At 34.8% G+C, this 22,340-nt stretch overlaps 1 protein-coding gene across 1 annotated transcript; it reads right to left on the reverse strand.

The window, feature by feature from the left end:
- Nucleotides 1-5,120: 5,120 nt before the first annotated feature.
- SCL28 (SC35-like splicing factor 28) lies at nt 5,121-16,590 on the reverse strand. Its single transcript, XM_010281144.3, has 7 exons — nt 16,176-16,590; nt 15,518-15,595; nt 9,015-9,179; nt 8,880-8,932; nt 8,672-8,708; nt 5,481-5,954; nt 5,121-5,395 (listed from the first exon to the last, which is right to left on the reverse strand). Exons 1-7 carry the CDS (start codon nt 16,349-16,351, stop codon nt 5,386-5,388), a joined length of 993 nt encoding a protein of 330 aa, XP_010279446.1. The 5' UTR covers nt 16,352-16,590; the 3' UTR covers nt 5,121-5,385.
- Between the last annotated feature and the right edge of the window lie 5,750 nt (nt 16,591-22,340).

A 22,340-nucleotide genomic window follows, 5' to 3' on the forward strand; every position in this document is an offset into this window, starting at 1 on the left:
TGGGGTGATCCATGGGTCAATTCGGGTCATCTAAAAAATAATTAAAATTTAAAAAAATAAAAAAAATTACATGAAAAATATCAAAATTAAAAGAATTAACCTTAAAATTTCAAATATAAAATAAAAAGCTTGAACATTTAACAATTTAATGAATAAACAATAAAAAGTAAAGATTAAATAGAAAAAATTAAAGAGTGAAAACTTTTAACAATGCATAAATAATCCCAATTAGACTTGACAATCGGATCAACGGATTGACTCATGACACAATCCAACCCAATTCAATTTTTTTTGAGTTGGATCGGGTCGGGCAATTTTAACATTCGGATAGTTAAATATGAGACCCTAACCCTATTTTTTCGGATTGGATTGGGTCGGATTCCCGGTTTGGATCAACTTTTTGCCGGATCTAGTTTCCTCCCTTACATTTTTATAGACGATGCAGTTACAGAAGATTCAGTACTTAAGGGAAAGAACAGACCACACTCGCAAGTCGCAATGGAACGTGCCAACTATGTCATCTAATTCTCTCTCTCCCTCTCTGCTCTAACAACAAAAAGTTGGAATTTTCTTTTTCTTTTTCTTTTTTTTTTTTTTGTGAAAGCTTGGAACCTCTAAATCAGTAAAATTGTCATCTCCTGCAAATCAAGGATCGATCATAGATTTATCAATGCAGTAGGTCCATGTCCGCCCTCAGTGGACCCCACAGGCCACAGCACCCAAATGGACACGGCCTTGGCGTTGGCAACTGTCAATTATAGTCATTGACCCCTGGGTTTGGGGCCTAAAATATAGGCTCGGATCAGTTGGGCCAAAGTCTGGGTCTATAATTTTTTATAAATAATATATTATAAGTTTTTGGCCTCATTTCATTTGATCAGACACCAGTAAAGGAAACCCAACCCGTTAACCTAACCCCAAAACCATATAAGCAATGTTTGATATAAAAATGATTTTGGATTTACATCACAGCCCTGCATCGGGAACATCTTCTGTACCTTGATTTTATCATTAATGCAGAACTGTGATGTGCTGTGAGGGCAGTGAGGCGCACTTTATGAGTAATAAATCCAAATTCATAAAAGAGTAGATACTACGGGGTCAATGACAATAACCCCTAAATCTTTATTAGTGGTAAAAAGTAAAAACCGCCTTAAACTTTCACTTTGCAATAAACACCCTCTGGTTGTTAAGTAAAATGACAGAATGGGTTAAATTATCATACTCACCTGAGCTTTCTTTCCTCTTTTTTTACTCGCCCTTTTTCACTTAAGCTCTAATTGACCCAAAAAAAAAAAAACTTCATTAAATTGAAAAAAAAAATTATATTGTTGTTTATTTCACTGACATAAATATCTCTCTCTATCTATAAGATAAAAACCTCTACCATTTCATTTGGATATTAATTCCAGTCAGAAATTTGCAAAGATCCATTGCATAAATAGAGAAAACTTCGATAACATATTTAAAAAACTAATAGAATCATAAATCATTTAAATGAATAAGAAAATGATAGTTAGAGGATTTAAAACATTTTAAACAATTGAATAAAAATCTTTTCAAAATTAACTGACAGAATTGTAATGGGGGTATTTGTTACAAATGAAAGTTTATGGCTTAATTGTCACCGAGGATAATTATTACAAATGAAAGTTCATGGGATAACTATAACACCCCTGGGGTGTTCTTTGCAATTCACCCAAGAATTTAATACATCTGTCAATATCAATTAATGATTGAAAGATATGTGTTGGCTGCACCTAGGACCATTTGTTGACCCAGACAGTAGGACCATTTGGCCCGGTAACCATCTAGGCAACTAGTTCGGTTTTACTCCAAACCCAGCCTCTGGCCAAAAACCAATGAGTCAATCAACGATCCATTGACTAATAATAATTAATGACTTCTAATCATGTTTAAAGTATCAATACGATATGCCCCATATTGGGCATATCGAATCGTATCTTTTGAAAAATATATTCTCCAAAAACCCTAAATTTTTTAATAATAAAAAACATGTTTTTAACTTCCCAAAAAAACAAAATTTGAAAAAAAAAACTAAACAAAATAGTGTTTTGGGCGTTTCTAAGTACCGAGACGATACTACCGATATGTGTGTCGTATCGATACTTTGAACCTTGCTTCTAATTAATTAATTTCAGCTATTAATTACTAATAATAATAACTCATTGATAATAATTAATTATTGATAATGATTTCTTATAATAATTAATGCTAATACTTAATTATTGATAATATTTCTCATTATTAATTCGAAATGATAATTAATAACAATTTTCATAATGGTAATTAATAATTCAAAAATAATCATTTTATATTTATATAAAATCATATTAATTATTTTGAAAATAAATATTTAATGTTAATTATTTATATTAGAATTATTATCAAAAATTATATTTCATACATTTATATGAAATAATTAATTATATTATTGTTATCAATAATTATAATTAATACTTATATTAATTAATATAATTATATATTTATATTATTATCAATAATTATAATTAATTATTACTAATAATAATGATTTCTGATCAAATTTAATTAATGATTAAAATTACATACTAATAATTAATTCCTTAATTATAACAATGTTAATTATTAATTGGGATAAAATCATTTTGTATTTATATTAATTCATATTAATTATTTTATAAATATATAATTAGTGTTACATATTTACATTATTATTATAATTAATACTATTATTATTCTCCAATAAATATTTGATTTGGTTAAAGTTAAATTATAAACTTTCAATTATCCATTATTGTTAAACTAAAAGAAATATAAAAGCAACTATTATTTCAGGAATTAACTAAAAATCATAATTATAACAAATTACCTATTTCATAATAATAATAATAATTTAATATTACTGATTTCAAAATCAATACACACATAATAAGAATATATTATTAGTAAATAATAGTAAGAATGATATACTTATTATTATTATTATTGATTTCATAATTATTAATATATTATTAATCTATATTACTCAATAAAGACATGAAATAAAAAAATATTCAAATTGCTATTAAATGAATGAACTAAAAATCTATGAGTATTCTAATTCACTTGAATTTGACACATCAACATGCCCAAATTTATAATTTCAACCTACATTTCCTATTTCTATCTCCCAATTCACATAATTAAAACATACCATTATGTTATGTACATGTTTCCCTACCTTTTTCCTAAAGTTAAATTCTAAGTGGGGAGCTTAGACTTAAAATCTGTAACCATGATCGACCGAACGAAGCGTTGCCACCTAACTTGGAGGTGACTTCCATACTTAGGATGGTCCCATTATTCTCCTTTGTTTTCATGTTTCCTCTGTTGGATGGGATTTGGAGTCATGTTGATTGTAACCATACATGATGTATTTTTCTTCTCTTACTTCAAAGGATGAATGCATCTACAGATGTTGTTTGGCATGGATTATTTTTCTTAGCAGCTCTTTGAATGATTTTCTTCCTTCTTTACCTCTTTGAATGGATATCATTTAAATGCATTTTATCCTTTCATATGTTCCTAAATATAAGTAGTATTGGTGATATTGTTGTAAACATCCAACTAATTTTACTATTTTATAAATAGATTAATGATTTCAAAGTTATTGATACTTTTTTGGGGGGTGGGTTGCTCAACAGGATATTGATTTTTTATTGTTAAATAATAAATTTCAAATTAAATGATACTATAGTTGCCCCTTACTTAGTATGGGGTCATTGTCTAGATAAAACATGGTAAGTATCTTAAATCAAATAAATAGACTACCCTAAATATCTATTATAAATAATTAAAAAATGAAATAATTCAAATTAAATCAAATAATTACTTGCTGAAAATTACTGAATTAAGTAAATAATAATAACAATCAATTATTTATAGAAATAATAATAATAATAATAATAATCAAGTACTTAATTAAGTAAATAATAAAAAACGAAATAACAATAATCAATTATAATTAATGTTTATTCAAAGCATGCCCCATAATAATTATTGAATACAGTAATTAAACCTTAAATAAGAATTAATATTTATTAACAGTCATTAAAATTGTTAAGCTAAATCATTAATGTTTATTCTTAAATGCAAATCATGAATTAAAAAATTTATTATATAATAATTATAGTCAGTTGAAAAAAATATTTTAAGTAAATATTTAAATAATTACAAATTTAGTTAATATTATTACTATATAATAAAAATTTTAAATTAAATACTAAAATAAATTAATAATAATAATAATAAGAAGAAGAAGAAGAAGAAGGAGAAGAAGAATGGTTAAATTAAAATAATAAATGGTTCAAATTGAATTTAGTGACCTGCAAAATTTTACGGGTTTGACATATTACTATAATACAAATTTCAAGAATGCTATGAAAGCTTGAAAACTATGAAGATAATAGCAGGTACTTGCCCTAGCCGGACCTAACCTCATCTAAGCCTGACAGTTTGGAAGCTCATATCGAAGGTATCGACACTTTTGAACCATACATTCCACCACCATCCTGCCAACACGCTATCGTTAACAACTACCCAAGGCCGAATCTAGCACATGGAAGAATGGTAGAATGGTAGAATGGTAGAATGGTAGAAGCATTTTGAAGTGTACTCATCATGCAAAACAGATAAACATACGTACCCAAACAAACAAATAAACACCGTACCCAAAACAGATAAACACCGTCCACAGGCACATGGAACACCGAATAACGAGTACCCAAACAAATAAGCATACGTACCGAGCAGGGAAAGCCACAGCCCACAGGCATCATTCGAATGGTAGAAGCATTTTGAAGTGCACTCATCATGCACCACCTCAGCTCCTTATACACCTCAGGCCGATATGTCATAACGCAATTAACCACGTAATTTGATGTTTCCGACGACAAAAATGGGCATCAAGAACTACTAAATAAGGACACGATCTAAGCCCGCTCTGGTCTCTAACCAAGCAACTTACAGCTGCAACTCCTGACTAAAACAGACCTTCCGATCCCAAGGAGAGCCCCCCAGAGCCAGAAGAAAAAGAAGAGATTTCGAAGTTTACAACTTGTCTCCAATTCCAACAAGTATAGAGAAGCAGAAATATAATAAACTAAGTTGTTTCCAACGAGTCTCGTATTCAAGTAGTATCCCAAACGCTACAATCCTCAAAAAAAAAAAAAAAAAAAAAAAACAATTATGCAATTCCATCGTACCCAATATACACTATTACAGGTGAAAGAAAAAACTATGCCACTAATTCCTAACAAGCCATAGTATCTACTCTCTACCTATACTATAGACTAAAGCTGAGAAAGGCCACATTAAATGAAACGCTAATGGCCAAGAACCCGGTCAACGAGGGCTGCAGACAGAAACAAACACAAATCAATTTGCTGCCTTTAACATGTCTTCCAAATCCAGGGAATTGAAATAATAGATATACGTACCTGTAGGACCGAGACCTTGACCTTGATGGACTCCGACCATTTCGCCTTGGGCTTGGTGATCGGTCTGACCTGGAGCCCCTCTCATCCCGGCAACTCCGACCATTTTCAATTGGACCTGGTGATCGGTCTGATCTGGAGTCCCTCTCATCTCTGTGGCTCTGGCTGTTTCCCCTTGGACTTGGTGACCGGTCTGACCTAGTATCATCCCTGTGGCCCAGACTATTTCCCTTTGGGCTAAGTGACCGGTCCGACTTGTAGTCCCTCTCATCTCTGCGGCTCCGACTGTTTCCCCTTGGACTTGGTGATCTCGAGTCCCTGTCATACCGAGGGCTCTGAGCATTATCTCTTGGACTCGGTGACCTCCTGTTGGACCTGTAATCCTTTCCATCAAGAAGAGAGGGCGAGCGAGAGATGGAACGTGAACGTGGTGGCGAGTAAGAATCACCCCTTGCCCCACGGCCACGGCCTCTGTCTCTGTATTTCCAGTATACATAAAACTTAGCACACGGAGAAGGATTAAACAAGTACCAAACATATTTAGGATCAAACAAGGTTAAAATGCGCAAACAAGTATTATCTAATTTGGAGTATGCAATGAACTAGATGGGTTCTCAGAACAATCGATGACCATGACCAATTCTCCACTCAAAAAACTCACTGACGATATTACTAGAAGTAATCTCGTAATCAGAATGAAGAAATTACTAGTCATTTACATTCACCTATTGATAGGTTGAAAAACGTTTTTACTCAATTCCGCGTTCAGAATCCAAGTATTAAAAACATGTCCTTTACCTGCACTGCATTTCAGATTTCTGAACAAAATTATGAAACTTTCCAGACATTGTTTAGTTATGCTCTAGAACAGTGTGGTGGTTGACCAGCATCTGACAACTGCACAGCTCTCTCTTTGCCCCATCTCTCTAAAATCCCAAACTATCTTTTCTTGGTGCAAAGTAAGGACAACCCCATCCAGAAGATAATGAACTTCAATGGGCTGCCATTCTCTGGAAATCAAGATTCTCTCTTTTTGACAATTATATTCTCTCTTAACTGGATAGTACGCAAAACCAAGATATCAAAACATGTACAAAATAAGAAAAGTAAAGCTTTCTTGTGATTACAGTTTATCTAACAAACCATGATAAGCTCGTTTTGACAGTTCCATTTAATGAGGGTGAGCCTTGCAAGCCAAAAGCCAAAAAATAGGAAAGCCCAAGCGATTTGTAGGTTACAGTTGATGAAGATGAGATCAGTAATGAATACTTCTCAAGTAGCTTTGAAAGATAAGTAAGCAAGTAGTCAGTCACTTTATGTCTCTTTTCTCTTTAGTCTTTACTAATCCATGAAATTCTTTAAGTCTCTCATTCACTTTATAATCTGCACGAACAATACCATCACCAGATGTTATTCAAATCCATTGGAACACATGTTACATTCCTCCCGAGAGAACAAGCAGCATAATCAAGAAATCATAGACAAGGAAGATTAATCAATGCAAAAGCTTGATGAAGCCTTCCAGGTAAAGAAACAAGAAATATGGAAATTTTTCCAAATTCATCACCTGGATGAGAAAGGGAAAAAAAAAGAAGAGGCAAGGCACTGATAACAACCCATTTATGGTTATATGGTTGAATGGATTCATTCCACTAACACCTTTGAATCATAATGGCCAAGCAACCATATTGCTTCCAGAAGTTAATAATAACAAAGACTTTAATGTAGTTCGTCAGAATTACAAAGAGATTCAAAAACAATAAAAGGTCAAACAGTGAACATAACCATGAAAAATCTTGCTAATCAGAAATATTGAGGACAACTTGTGTAAAGCCATAAGAAAACTATCAAGTTATCAGCTAATTCAAATATATTAATATAAAATAAAAAGAGTGTCATAAGAAAAATGACAGCCAATTTAGATATTTCCTAAGGATTGAAGAATACAATATATGCTTCACAATCCTAGAGTGGCTTTGGCACGAGTAACATATCAAACAGGTCCCGGGCCTCCAGGCCTTCTCAAAAACATTTTGAAAAGGGTTTTGTTCAAGCAAATGTTACAAACCAAATCATATGAATGATAAACCATGTGGGAACTCAAAGCCAACATATGGGGAAAAGAAAAAAGAATCAGAATCAATAAATATGGAATCTGCAGGTCCAACTTAATACATAACTCAGCCAGTAACTCTAGAAAGGCATTTACAAGACCACAATAGCCCTGTAAGCTCAATCTCCAATTTTTGGATTTATTTGCCAACAAAATTGTGTGTATGCATTTTAATAAATCTTGCACAAGCTTGTTACCAGAGATTGATAAAGTTCACGGGATGGAGTTAGGATGCGACAACAACCACATTAACATCCTTAGCAAAGAAAATTTCAATGTCAAGGTTAGAAAAGATGAAGTGAAGCTCTACAGCCAAGAAAAAGGGCTGTTGCACATGCTGGTCCTGCTATCTGGGTTCTCAGAGGGATGGACTGTATATTGACCCAACCTCCAATACAATAATTAACCAATTGAGAATTGAGGTAAAATAATACCAATCCAATTTCTCTGAAAAAGGAATATAATCCAGGAAATCACTGTGCATCCTCAGTATATTCAATCAACCCTAACATCCTCAAGAGGATTGCGCCATGACCCTCTTAGAGTAGAGCAATAAGTTCAAAGCCAGTACACTGTTTAAAATATATTCCTGCAACCCAAACTGAAAGATGGGCTATTTAATACATATCATTGCCGATGTCCCCAAAGTTGATAGTACTGTAAAACTGCATCTACACTTATTTTCTGTAGTCACATCCTGTTATTATTGGAAATAAAGCTTGTTGCCTCTATTAGAGAACTATAATCCCCACTCCAGTGCACTTCTGATCACATGTAGTGTATGCATAAATAACTAAATAAGCATCTAAAACAAATATATTTGCCAACACTTTCTTTTGAAAATAAAGTAGACAAAAATCCAGACGGCATAAAAAATGATAGAAAGTCATGCATAACTAAAAGATGCAATGCAGTCTAGCCTTGCAGAAACCGAAAAGATAAAAAGAATGAAACCACAAAAAGAATAACAATTCAACAACAATAACGCATCCCAAACAGGATGCAGCATTGCAATAATCCAACAAGAATGCATAACAAACACATTTATCCAAAAAATATCCAAAGTACATAGAATACAGACCTTGAGTCATTTCTTGGTGACGGCGAGCGTGAATAAGCTGTCACATGGGGAAAATTCATAAGCAATGGGTAGAGGAATTAGTACGACAAAGTTATAAAACCATTTACACTATTGCCCATGAATATATTCACATCCTAGAAGACAAAAAGATAGAATTTATAAGAATTTTAGGTGAATTTCCAAGATGAAGTTGAAAGTTGAAACTGACAATGATATCGACGTCTTGGGGACCTTGGTGGAGATCGCCTTTTATATCGCCCACTACAGATGCAGAACCAAAATACTATTAGAAATAGCAGAACAAAATAAAAATGATGATAGGAGAGAAAAGAAATAGCCGGACCTTATGCGTGCATTCGTACGCATCTCTTGAGGAGTTTTTCTGTTCTCTTCAGCAAAAACAATTGTTATCTCACGTCCACCAATAACCTGATGGTTCATATGTTGCTTGGCCTCGGCCGCATCATCAGCATTACGGAATTTCACAAATCCAAAGCCTCTTGGCTCCCTAGAATAAATACATCCAGAACTGTCAGATGCAGAAAACCATGAAAATAATCAAAATTAACTGCTAAAATGCAAGTCCTTGCAACTGCCAGCAAGAATCACATCCAGATACACCACTGCAAAGAATGGACCAGTCCTTGCAACCAAACCAAATTGTGTAGCTATAGGGTTGAATCTTGAACCAGGCACAATCAAGAGTTGATTGAGCAAGGTACAAAATAATTAGTTTTTACAACAATTCCTGTACCCTTAATTCCAAACTGATTGTGTATCCAATTATATATCTAACTTAGGTTGATAAAATACTAAAATAACATTTTATTGTCCATAATGCTCTCAACTGTGTATTCTTCTAGGGACCATTTGATAAAACTTTTACATCCCCCCTCTCTGGTCTTTTTTCAGTCTGTAATTTATTTCACGTTTTATCAGTCATGGAACTTTTCCAAGATAATCATAGCTCTTTTTTATCAGCAACAAAAAAAGTGAAATTCTTTATAATGAAAAGAAGAATCCCTACAACCCAGACAATTGAATTACAGAATAAAAAGAAAGGCATATTTCTATTTACTCCAGATCGATGACAAAATCTTTACATCTTTTCTCCCAGTCTTGGAGTACCACATACCTATGATACCCCAATAGCTGTACATGTTTAGAATAACAGTGTCAGATACAATACAAGATACCACATGGATACTTCTAGATGTACTCTATAGCCTTAAACTATAAAAGAATGCAGAGTTGTACATTTTAACAAACTATACTATAAAAAGATTGCACATAATAGGAATTTAATTAAATTTGGCACGAAACAAATCTTGAGAAATGACATTTCGCTCCAAAAACTAGATATAATAGATATAAATGCATCATATAAGCATAAATGTGTGCTAAACAGACTTGTTGTGCCTTGTTGAAAAGGCTTATTAGCTAATTCATTTAACAAAGAACTCTTATTGAAATGGCAGTTTTCAAGCAGCCTTTGGGATTCTTGGTTTTATTCAAAGACCATCACCTAGTGAGTGTTATCAACCAAATAAAAAGCTAAATCACCCAGTGAGTGCTTGACCAGGTGATTTGGTTTCAATTGTTCACATGGTCACAACACTTACTTGCAACCCTCTAATAAAAACACAGGCATACTATTAATCAAATGAAAAACCAAATTATCAAGTGAGTGCATCCTGCTGTTGCAACCCCAATGACACACTAACAACCACTAACAGATAAAATAGGGATTGCCTAGATCCTACCTTACTATGACAATTTGGAAATACCAGGTTAGCCTAACATGTTGAACAATGAATTCACACAACCACAACACCTTTGTTCAACTCTCCAATGAAACACAAGCATGCTATCAATCAAATCAAAAACTAATTCACCCAGTGAGTGCATGCCAAGATGATTTGGTTTTGATGAGCTCACATGGTCACAAGTCACAACACTTTCTTGCAACCCTACAATAAAATACAGACATGCTAACAATCAAAACACACGATGAGTGCATGCCTTATTCCAACCCCAAATGATACAAAAAATAACCTACTAACATGAAAAAAATGGAAACTACCTCTAAGGTCTACTACCATAATATGACAATCAAGGAATGGCAAGGTAGCCTAACATTTGTTGTGATGTGTTCACATGGCCACAATACTTTCTTATGACCAACAAAACACTTGCATGCTATCAATAAAAAGGAAAATCAAATCACCCCGTGACTGCATGATTGGGAGGTTTGATTTTGACAAGTCCATGTGATCGCAGTACTTTCTTGTGACCCTCTAAACTCACAAACATGCTAAAGTCCATGTGATTTCAATTAGTCCACATCAACCCAACACTTTTTTGCAACCCTCCAAAAAAACATAGACACTCTATCAATGGAAAGGTAGCTCAACATGTAGAGGAATGAGTTACATAATCATACCCTTCTCGAATATTTCTGAGATCATTCTCAGGTAACCAAATGCCTCCTCATGATGACTTTCTCACATAGACAGTAAATTACATATTCAATTTTTTTTTTGAGAAGGTAAAACTTTTATTAAAAATGATGAAAAAGATGCAATGGTTTCCAGGCATCTCACACCCAGAAAGAAGACATGTTACAGCCTCCAAATGGACTGAGTGCAAAGCAAATGGAAAAGATTCTGAGACTTGGGGCCTGTTCATTTGCTCTGAAGTCTGACATCTAAAAGTGCAATAATTACATTAAAAGGTATATTGGTATTGGTGAACTTTTCTTTCCTCTGAACTTTGAATGCAGAGAACGTTGTTTTAAATTCTGAATTCTGAAAATTATCAAATATCCATTTTGACCCCATATATGAGAATTTTGTTTGTCTTTTTTGGGGGTATCATTGGAAAACAAAAAGTTGTCTGATTGCACTTTAGGAGATAAGAGATAAGAAGAAACGAACAACCATTTTTCTCTTACAGTTAAAAGACTCCTCTTAAGAGATAAGAGTTGAGAGGAAACGAATAGGCCCTTAAACACAGAGTTAACTGACAGCCAAGAAGCAAGCTTAGACACTGCAGCCTGACTTAATTCCTCCGGACTACTCACTTTGTTGCAGAAAATTCTGTTGTTTCTTTCAGTCCATAAAGTTACTAAGACAGCCACAGGGGTAGTTCTCCAGACCAGATTACCCTTTTTCTTCAGGCCCGGCAAATTCCAGCAGCATAAGAGATCCTTAATTGAACCAGGCATAACCCAGCAGACCCCAGCTACTTTAAGAAAGTGCTCCCAAACTCTTACAAAGATCGAACAGTGGATGCCAAGATGATCAACTGTCTGGCAAAAACCTACATAAGCCACAGCTAAGGTCTTAAAGATGAACCCCTCTCCTAACAAAATTAGCTCTCAGCAGGCACTTATTTAGAGCCATCACCAAATCAAAAAATTATGCTTAGGTGGACTGACAGAATTCCACACCTGCTTGCTTGGAAAATCAGAATTACTTGCTTACTCAACTTTGAAGCGAAAGATTTAACAGTAAAAACACCATCTACACTCCATTCATCCTCCATGTTAGCAGAGATAGATTGCCTCTGTAACAGTTGTAGAAGTGCCAACAGCTGATCCATCTCCCAGTCAAAAAGATTTCGTCTAAAAAGGGGACCAGGAGATTGATGGCATTCTTTAGTGGTGATTTTACTCCGTATAATGATCTCAAAAATACACAAGAAGGGTATTTTTGACATTATGTAATGTTTAACTGACGGAATACTAACAGATGGACCCAAGTGTCTATTTTTGAGAGTTCAAGGTACTTAAGTGTTGCAATTGAAAGTTCAGGGTACCTATCTGTCACTACTCCCAAAGTACAGGGTACCTATCTGTAATTTACCCTTAAAAAATTATTTTCAATTCTACTATTTTATAGCACAAAAACAGACTTCAGAGTTTCCTAATCTCACTAACTCATACCTATGGCCGGAATGACTTCAAATCTGACTAATAATAAAAAAAATCCTAATGATTGATTTTTTACCAATTACAACTTTGACAAATAACAACTTCTAAACCAATTACCTATCAGAATGGGTCCTAAAACTACAAAAATTCTAACTCAAAACCAGTGCTATCAATGCAGTGAGGCAACAACCAGTTGTTTTGGCCTCTCTAATCTCTAGATGCAATGCACTGACCAATAAAAAAAGATACGGTCTAAATTTAACATGTTGGTGCAATCTCATAAATAAGTTTAATATAGAGCATCTATGCAATAAAATAAAGTTATTCAACATCTAGTTCACCATCTCCCTCTTGCAAGCATAAAAATGTTAGGCTGGATAAGTTAGAATAGGGAATTACAAACTTTCTTTTCTAAGACATATCTAAGTTGAAGCAAGGTATGTATCTAAAAATGTGCCTAGAAGCACTTAAGGCACACCTTTTAAAACACTGCATTGACCATGTCTAATGTCTCCAGTCCTATATTCCAAATTAGCATTGTTTTTTCATCCGTGGATTGGAAATCTGTTTGCTAAATAATATAGCCTATAATTTTTCATTGTTTTTTAATTTATTGAATAATTGCCCCTAAATAGAACTATTCTATAATGTAGAAATGTATTTTTTGGTCTAAACTTTTCCATTAATCTATGAGTGGAATCCAGGGACTGCTTTTGAGCTCCAACTGCCACATCGAAATTTATTAGGTCATTTGTACTCCTTAATTAGAAAACCTGATCACAATTAAATGATCAAAACCAAAGTCAAATCTATATCTTTGTTTTTATACTTTACAACTAGCTGCTATTGCTATTTCAGTGCAGTCAATCAGTAGGTCAACCAGACTGAACTGACATGCCCCACTAACCATCCCTGGTAGAGGATTTAAAAAAAAAAATCATATAGTGATAATGCTGCCAGGCCTTCAAACAGTAAATAATAGTGATGATTGGAATGGTTATTAAATTACAATCAGACTGGAAAAGACCACAATGCCCCTAGTTTGCTTATTTATTACTTGGCTGTTTAAGGTGGTGCTGGGTTCATGGTTCTACAAAAGGGCGGTATGGTTCCAGAACCATAAAAATTCTTTTTGAAAATAAATTTTTCAGAACCACACTATACAAAAGAGGCTCTCCTGTCCATGGTTAATTTTTTCAACCACGATATGTGAGCAGTGATTGTATGATTCATTGTACATGTGCTTCCACCATCTACTTCTGATTGTATAATCTTTAACAAATAGAGACATTATGGCTGGAGTCATATCGGTCTGAGAAAAACCATATAATTTCCATGTAATGTCATTCTTACATCTATAACCATGTTTCCTGGTTGAGACAGCTATAAAAGTCGGTTCAAAAAATGGCCATTTTGCTGAGTCTTGAACCATAAATTGTTGGTTCCAAAACGAGCAAAAAACAGGGATAGCATACAGAATGTTAGTTGTGTTCATGAAACAGATGAAATACGAAGACAACCATGAACAAAGCAAACACCGCACTAGAGTCAGCACCACTAGGTATCTCTCGGAGTCAGCACTTAGACAGCACTAAATGCAGCAATGGAGAAAAACTCTAATTCATTCAATCAATGCACAAAAGAGTGCTTACAATGGTTATACAAAGGATGCAAAAATCACTTTTCAGATTCATAATAATATTTATTTCCTAAAATAATGAAACTAAAAAAGGAAACACTCTCTATAAAAGAAAACTTGAAAATCCTCCAAAACACCCAATAAATCTCAGGGATCCAAACATAACATAAAAAATTGGCCATAAGGATCTTTTTAAGATTTGACTGGAACTAGTAGTGTGCACATCACATAAGATCCACTTCAATTGGCAACCGATTTATTAGGATTACTGGAATGGGCTTAACTTTGTAGTTATTAGGCCCAACTCAACAATTTATTGGGTTTGAGCTTTCTAATTGCCATCCCATTATGAGCCACTCAAAGCCATTAAGACCTATAAATACAAGTTTGGCTTCCCCTTTCTCAGCATTTAGTCCCAACATCAGATTGGAAGTTCTCTGGCATCCCCAGCATCACAATAATCATCAGTGCCAACATGTGATGGGCCTGATGGCCAGTGTGGTCAGAAAATTCAAAAAAATGCCAAAAGTTCAAAAAAAAAATCAAAAAATATTAAACATAATATTACTAAAAAATATAAAGTTAAATTTTAAAATAATATTTTAAAAAACCTATTATCTAAAATTAAAATAAATAAACATAAGATGTAAAGCATATTCAAATGAGAATTTAAAAATAAAACCAAACATATAAAACATTTTCAAGCATGTAAAACCTCTAATCTCTTTTTTCACTTAATTGTAGTACTTCACATAGCTAATGTAATGTAAAACATATTACATTCCTGATTCTACGAGCCACCTTTGTGCCACACCCCTCGAGGCAAGCCCAAACAAGGCGCCTGTGTGCCTTTTGAAAGGGCTGCACCTAGGACCTAGGCAAGGTGCATACCCTGAAATGTGCCTCGCCTGTGCGACTAGATGCGCCTTTTAAATCAATGCTGATGGCTTCACATTTTAGCTCTCAACTCTGGATTTTGTACCCAAGCCTTGCACCAAACAGCAGTACTCTTAAACCACAGGAAGATGGTAACATGACATCTCCCTATTCTCAACTTTAAGGCATGTTCTTTCAAAACCCTCTATAAAAAAAAATAAATAAATACAACTCAGCTTTGATTGACCTTCAATCATTTGTTCAAAATAAAGTGAATAATATTAAAATTGTCTTGCATTTCCTTATCACTGTTATAACCTCTTTCATGTGAAAAAATAGCAAAAAAAAAAAAAACAATCAACTACAATATCAAAGAAACCACAAGAACAAAACTAACCCAGTGTAGTAGTTCTTAGGGAGGTACACATCCTTTACTGGACCAAAACGTTCAAATGGAATCCTCAAATCTTCTGGCCTGCACACATACACACCAAAAAAGAAAAATATTATCAATTTCTATCGCCATTTTATTGAGATATATTAGATTCCCACAAAACCAAAAGTGAACTCACCAATCCATCAAACCGAAAAAAAAAAGATGGCAAAAGAAAGTTGATATATTTTTTTAATGCACGAAGAATGAGAAAGGGCCATTTACAAACCACGGCAAGGATCCCACAGCAACAAACAATAAAAATGGCAACGGGGAAAAAAAAGTAGAGCCTAGCAGAGATAATGGAAAAAAGGAAGAAATTCTTTTATTTGCATTCATTCGAAAGAGTGCCAATGTTATACCAGTCGACCACACGCAATACAGCTTGTAAGAGACCATGTACCTTAAAAAGAAAAGTGCCGTAATAATGTAATATATTATTGGGAAACAAATAAGACAAACTGCAAAAATATGGGAACAAGAGGCCAACTAAACATTCAAATCTACTTTCGATTAACAACCGGGAAAAAAAAAGAGACAGAGAAAATGAATTACTTAACCCTAAAGGTAGATCTCATGAAAGCAAACAGATAGGAGGACAGAATAAAGTAAGATAACAAACCTCGTATCCAGAGCAATGTTCCGAACAAGCAAGCCGGAAGGAGCAGGGGACCGCCTGTCCCTGTATGACCTGCTGCCCCTGTACCTTTCTCGAGGGTCGTCGTATCGCTTCCGTCGTGGAGGGCTTCTGCTACGCCGGGGACTGTAGCTTCTGCTACGGCTTCTGTATCTTCCCATTAAAGCAGAATCCTTCGATCCGGCTCCTGGGAGAAACTCCTACTTCCGTGAAAGAAAACCAAGCCGGAAGTCAGAACCCTAGCTCAGCCCGTTGAGGATAAAAAGGCCCTAATAGTTGGAGAGAGAGAAGGAGAGAGAATGCGCGGACAACGTTGGCTTCAATAAGAACGCACCAAAGGCCCAGATTTTTAAAAGGCTTCACGGAATCCGACCAGACAAATACGTAGCGGCATTTTGTTAACGAGTATTTGTAATGTGAGTCTATTTGTACAAATAGATGAAATCCAATCCAATCCAACGAATATTTTGGACCGGCCTAATTCAATTTTTAAACGGTTTAATTTGTTTTAATTTAGATTAATTCTAACCTAAACCTGATCCATTAACACCGATATTTTTATCTTCTATCAATGAACAAGATATTGACTCAATCCAATATAAATTCTTCATGGATGAATATAGTCTAATCCAATCTAATAAATACTTTGGACCATTAGACTAGTCCAATTCAATGTCCTTGTTGGTCCATCCAATCCATCCAAATTGATTTTGGTTTGAACAGGGTCCAATCTAAAACCGGTCCATGGATGCCCCTATCTACAGGCTTTGACATAAAATAGAGGATTTTTTCTCAGTTTGGAAAATTATAATGTAACTTCTTTTTTGTCATGCCATCTATATGTAAAAATAAATTAAAAAAGGGTTAGAGTACAAAGAACTTTCCTACAAAATTATGAAATAATAATTGAAAATTTTCAGCCTAAAATATAAAAAATCATTATACCAGAAAATAAATGCAACCTAATCCAAGTGAGTTTTTTTTTTATTTTAAGTATCATTTGGCAAGTTTTCTTAGTAAGATCTCCCAATAACCAAAAGAGTCTTGTCTTAAAGAGGGGGGGGTGACCAAAAAACCTATTTTCTTTTTCCAAATTTATGTGGAGACTAGGGAAAGTTTATTTTTTCTATGGATTACTTACCCGGGTAAGTGATACCCATCTCCTAGGTGGATAAATTAACTTTCCTTGTTTGGGACAAAAATGCCCTTTTCGGACCTGTTTGGCACGTCTTTTTGAGAAGATCCTCTTGTAGCTCTGACAGTCAAAAGATGCATTAAGCTTTTGACATAAGATTTGGGCAGCCCGAAGATAGTTTGACAGACGCGCGTCTTTCCGTGCGTCTGCCTGCATCTTTCCACGAGAGATTAAAATGCGAAAGACGATTTGAAGCTTCCCAAAATGGGCTTTTCATGTCTTTTCGACGCACCATCTTTTGGCGGCTAGATCTTCCATCAGCCAAATGGGAATAGACCAAAAATCAGTCTTCCCGGCTTGTAAACAGCCGAAAGATCACGTTAAAAGATGTGCCAAACGGGCCCAAATATTTTATGGCTAAATTTGTCATTATTTTATTTACCTATGAAATAAAAGAACATGGGTAAACTCGAGTAAGTAACTTACCAAAAAGTGATCGGGGCCTAACGATCTAGACAATTCGATAAGTATCATAGTTTGCCCTAATCTATAGTCGTGAAATGAAAGATTTTAGGTATTTGAAGCTTTTAGGTTTTTTACCATGTTGGGCTTCCACAAGCTTTTTAAAGTATAGGCCTTTCTAGCTTTCTAGCTTTCTATCTTTCGTTGTCAAAAATAGAGAAATACCAATTTTTGGTTTTCTGAAAAGCCCAAAAGATCACACGAAAAAATTTGCCAACCACCTCATTAGTAAAAAGACTTCATAAGTGAGAGAGCTTGAAGGTTTGGAGTAGGTTCCCCTTGCAACAAAATTTATACCTATGATGGCAATGGGGTGGGGTACCCCCTCCTCATCCCCACCACATAGTCAAGATGCTCTACCTTGTCCCCACCCCATCTCAATGGCAAGGTGAGGAACCGACTCCTTGTCGAGGACGAGGAATCCCCAAAATTTTCCCACCTTGAGGCAATTAGCGAAAATAGTATAATTTGTGGATATTTTACAAATAGGATTATAGGAAATTGGGGGTAATTTAGGAATTAGAGTATAACAAATTGGGGGTACTTTAGAAATGAAAATTATAGGATCTTAGGATTTTAAGAAATTGGGAAAAGCTTAGAGATATTTTTAAAATGGGCAAATTTCTTAAAGTACTCCTATGGTTTAGGAAATTGACTAACTCTACTTGTTTACTTAACATCATTGTTAAGTAATAATGGAAAAAAATGTCAAATTCACCCTCCATTATTCCTTAAATTTTCAAAATAAAACCCAAACTAATGAAAAAATTCAGGAATATGAGAAAGCGGATTGTGGCTCCAATAATGATGTTTGGGAGGCAATAAAACCTACCTTTAGTTTCTAGCCAAACCTCTGCAAGGAAGCTGATGGTGGAAATGGTAGATCCAATTTAGTTTTTTTGTTCCTGATAATCGAAATCTCCCTTTATAATTTTTTTTCCTAAGGGTCTATAAGAAGGAAATCTATAGACTATAGTAATCCATCTATTGATATATAATAAAAAAAATCATAGTAAAAAATAGAAAAATTAAAATTTCATTTGCTCTATTTATCCATTTATGCTTTCCCCATTATTTACTTTTTCCTCTAAGTTTGTGGAACGATTGTGGAGGTTCATGCTGCCAATTCGTCGTTCTCACTTGTGGGATGTATTGTAAACAAGTTTGCATTCCCACTCTTGTTGTCATTGAAGTGAATGAGATACTAATGGCGGCAAGTGATATTGTGTTTATATGCTTCATTTGTAGCATTGAGAGGTCCAAGACCTTTCCCTTGTAAATTTATGCCCCAAACATCACACAACCTTAAGATGTTTTTCTAAAAATCTAGAACCTATATTCAAATCCCTTGCTTGTGATTTCTGCAGTGACACCAAAATCGTAGTTGGTGCATGTTGGAAATATGGGGTCACGGAAACCTGGAGAAGCTCTAAGACGTGTCTAAAGACACTGTCTTTAGAATGTTATTTGCCCACACTCAGTTTTATTGAGTTTATTGTTTGGTTACAAACAAATCCATCCCAAGATACAATAGAGCCTTGGGTGAGAATCTGCAACCATCAAAGTTGAAGAGTCTCTGAAGAAACCTTCTATGAGATAGTAGCAGATAGGACAGAGAGTGACAATAGTGATTTTCGAAAACTTGTGTTTAATTACTTGATTAACGCTCCTTAAATAATTTATGAGGAGTCATGGAGCATAAAAAGGTGTTGGTTCAAACATTGGGATTGTTAAAAAGGTAATTAACAGTTAAGGATTGTTAACTTTGAATAGTGCCTCTTGATCACATCCGATCAAATCATGACTATTGAAACATCAACGGTCAGCCTCGCACCAAAAGTCAAAGTCGCCCTTCACGAACCACGCAAGCGTGAGCAAAGTGCGCCTCATTGCTCCGCACACACGCGTGTGTGCACATTGCATGCTAGTAGACCTCCATACTCTCTTCTTTATTTCTAAGGATTATAAATAAGCTCCTATTTAAAAACTCAAAACAAGTTTTGTAGTTTTCCAATGTGGGACAAGTTGAAAACTGATTTTAGTAAAAGAAAAACCTCATTAGATTTAATCTCTAATGAGATTAAATTCCAACGATCATGAAATTGTCATTCATCACTGCATTCTCTCGGCTTGAAGTCCCTTTTTTAGGACCGTCTTCTCTAGTTCAATGCCCAAAGAAAAGGGTAGGAAATTTGAATTGAAGGATTTGACCATAGATTTCAAGGTGGGTTATCCCTTCGCTACATTTTTATCCTATATTTGTAGTGGAAAGGTCAAGCCATTGACAAAAGATATTTGTATTTGCATCGATGACAACTGCTCACATGTCGGCCTTTTATGGATTTCATAACTACTTTCAATTTCGTTGTTTATCTTTATTTGTTTATTAGTTTGTCATGGGCTCTGTGATAGATAACAATGGATAAGAAAGTGAAAGATTAGTATATGTTTGGCATCGACACTGCATACAAAAATGGTGTTGCTGATGTGTGGGTTGGAAGCATTGTTTTCTGAGAAAATGATGTCTTTTTTTTGTTTGGAAAAGTTGCTGCTAGGTATGACGTTTCCTGGAGAAACAACAATGTTTTCTATTTGGTACCAATGCTCCAAGAAACATTTTCAGCACTGGTACCTATTATCCAATGCCATGTCATGTCGCTGTCACTGCCACCTCACGTCCCTATTGGCAGCAACGAGTTGCAACTCTAGGAAACGCCAAATTCGGCGTTGCTCCAAGCCACAACTTCCCAATTTTCCAAGGTGTGGCTTAGAGCACCATTTTTTATGGAAAATGGTTCCAAACAAACAGGTATTTCCTGGAGCAGTGTTTTTTCCGACGTGACGCTTGTGTGTCGCCATTTTCTGAAGCAACAACATCGATGCCAAACAAACGCTTAATGACAATAGGTGATAAATAACAACGTCCACCTCATTTATTTCTTCCTACTTTTATTACTTGGTTGTATTTTTATGGATTTTTTTTCTTTTTTTAATTTTGGGTAAGTTGTGGTTTTCTCTTTTATTAATCTTTCACTTGTTTATCTACAGCTCATCCGTGCGCCACCACCGACTTCAAGTGCTGGTGCTTGTAACTAACTGAAGCTACAAGAAATTCGATGAGTGCAATGCGGTCAACCATTCAGAAAGGGTATTTTAGGATTTTTTAGAAAATAGATCAATCACGCATGTGACGTAGTGTGACGAAAGTTAACGGCAATGGAAGTTTTAAACAATTGTAAGAAAACTTAAGGGTACTTTAAGAGAATATGTAAACAATAAGGGTGAGCCAATTTCTTAAACCATAGGGGTACTTTAAGAAATAAATGTTGAGAATTTTACTATTTTACCATCGGGCGGATTCAGGGAATTATATACAAGCTCCATCCCTAGTTTGAGGCAAAATTATTTTTCCCATACCCGCCCTATCCTTATTTAAGATCGGGGAAAACCCACCCAATTCGAGGTGGGTGGGGTGGGGCCCTCATTTTACAGGGAAATTTACCATCCTTAATTATATGAATAGAATACCAGCATGATCTTTCACAATGCATCTTTCCATGAGATTGGGAACCACCATGTCTACGATGCACAAATACAAATCATGTTGGAACATTGTGAAACTTTTTTTTCTTTTGGTGCCTTAGAAGGTTTAGTATAGGTTGAGGCAACTAGAATAAATATTTGAATAAACAATTGAAATATTTTAGTCTTTTTGTTGGGTAAATAGAAAGAAAAAAGAGCTACACAACACATGGTAATCTACACCCTAGGAATCATAAAACAAATAAAAGAGAAAATCCAATTTGGGGTCTGTTTGGTTTGTAGTTGGAATTGGAATGATCCATTTCCCCACACATTTAGAATAGATGGGAATCAAAATGTGCTGAAATGGGATTCTTGTTTTCAAGGGAGGGGGAGGGAATGGCCATCCCTTAAATGGGAATCGGATTCCAACTCCACCCAACTAAACAGTTGAATCATTATAATTCTGATTTTGATTCTGATTCAAGAACCTTATTGAGAAGAGGCAAGACCAACAACGTGTCCTTCATTTACCAACCAATCCACTACAAAATTAGTATGATTCTTTTTTTTCCCATCCATCCATTTTACATAAAGTTAAATGAAGATTAGTCCAAATGAAAAGGCTTAGAATTAAGACATGTTCACAGGCCTGGCTTTGGGCTCAGCCCATGAACATTTTACACTGCTTTCAATTTTTGACAAAAACTAAGCCTAGACCTGGCCCATGAACAAATCTATCTGGAATGTAATTGTACAAGGTTAGGTTATGGCTTCTAAAGTGAATAATAAGATTAGGATGGCCATTAGTATATGTCCGGATCTAGGGCTTTCAATGGCTTGGGCAAGCCCAACAAAATGGTCCATCTCGACCTAATTATATAGTGCATGAAGTCTGCATGAGGTGTCCCGGTTATTGTTGTGCCAAAATCAGTTTTGGTTGCTCTAAACCGATTAATATTATAACCAAC

This window comes from Nelumbo nucifera, chromosome 4 (assembly GCF_055504915.1).
Source record: "Nelumbo nucifera cultivar China Antique chromosome 4, China Antique-T2T, whole genome shotgun sequence".
Taxonomy (NCBI): Eukaryota; Viridiplantae; Streptophyta; class Magnoliopsida; order Proteales; family Nelumbonaceae; genus Nelumbo; species Nelumbo nucifera.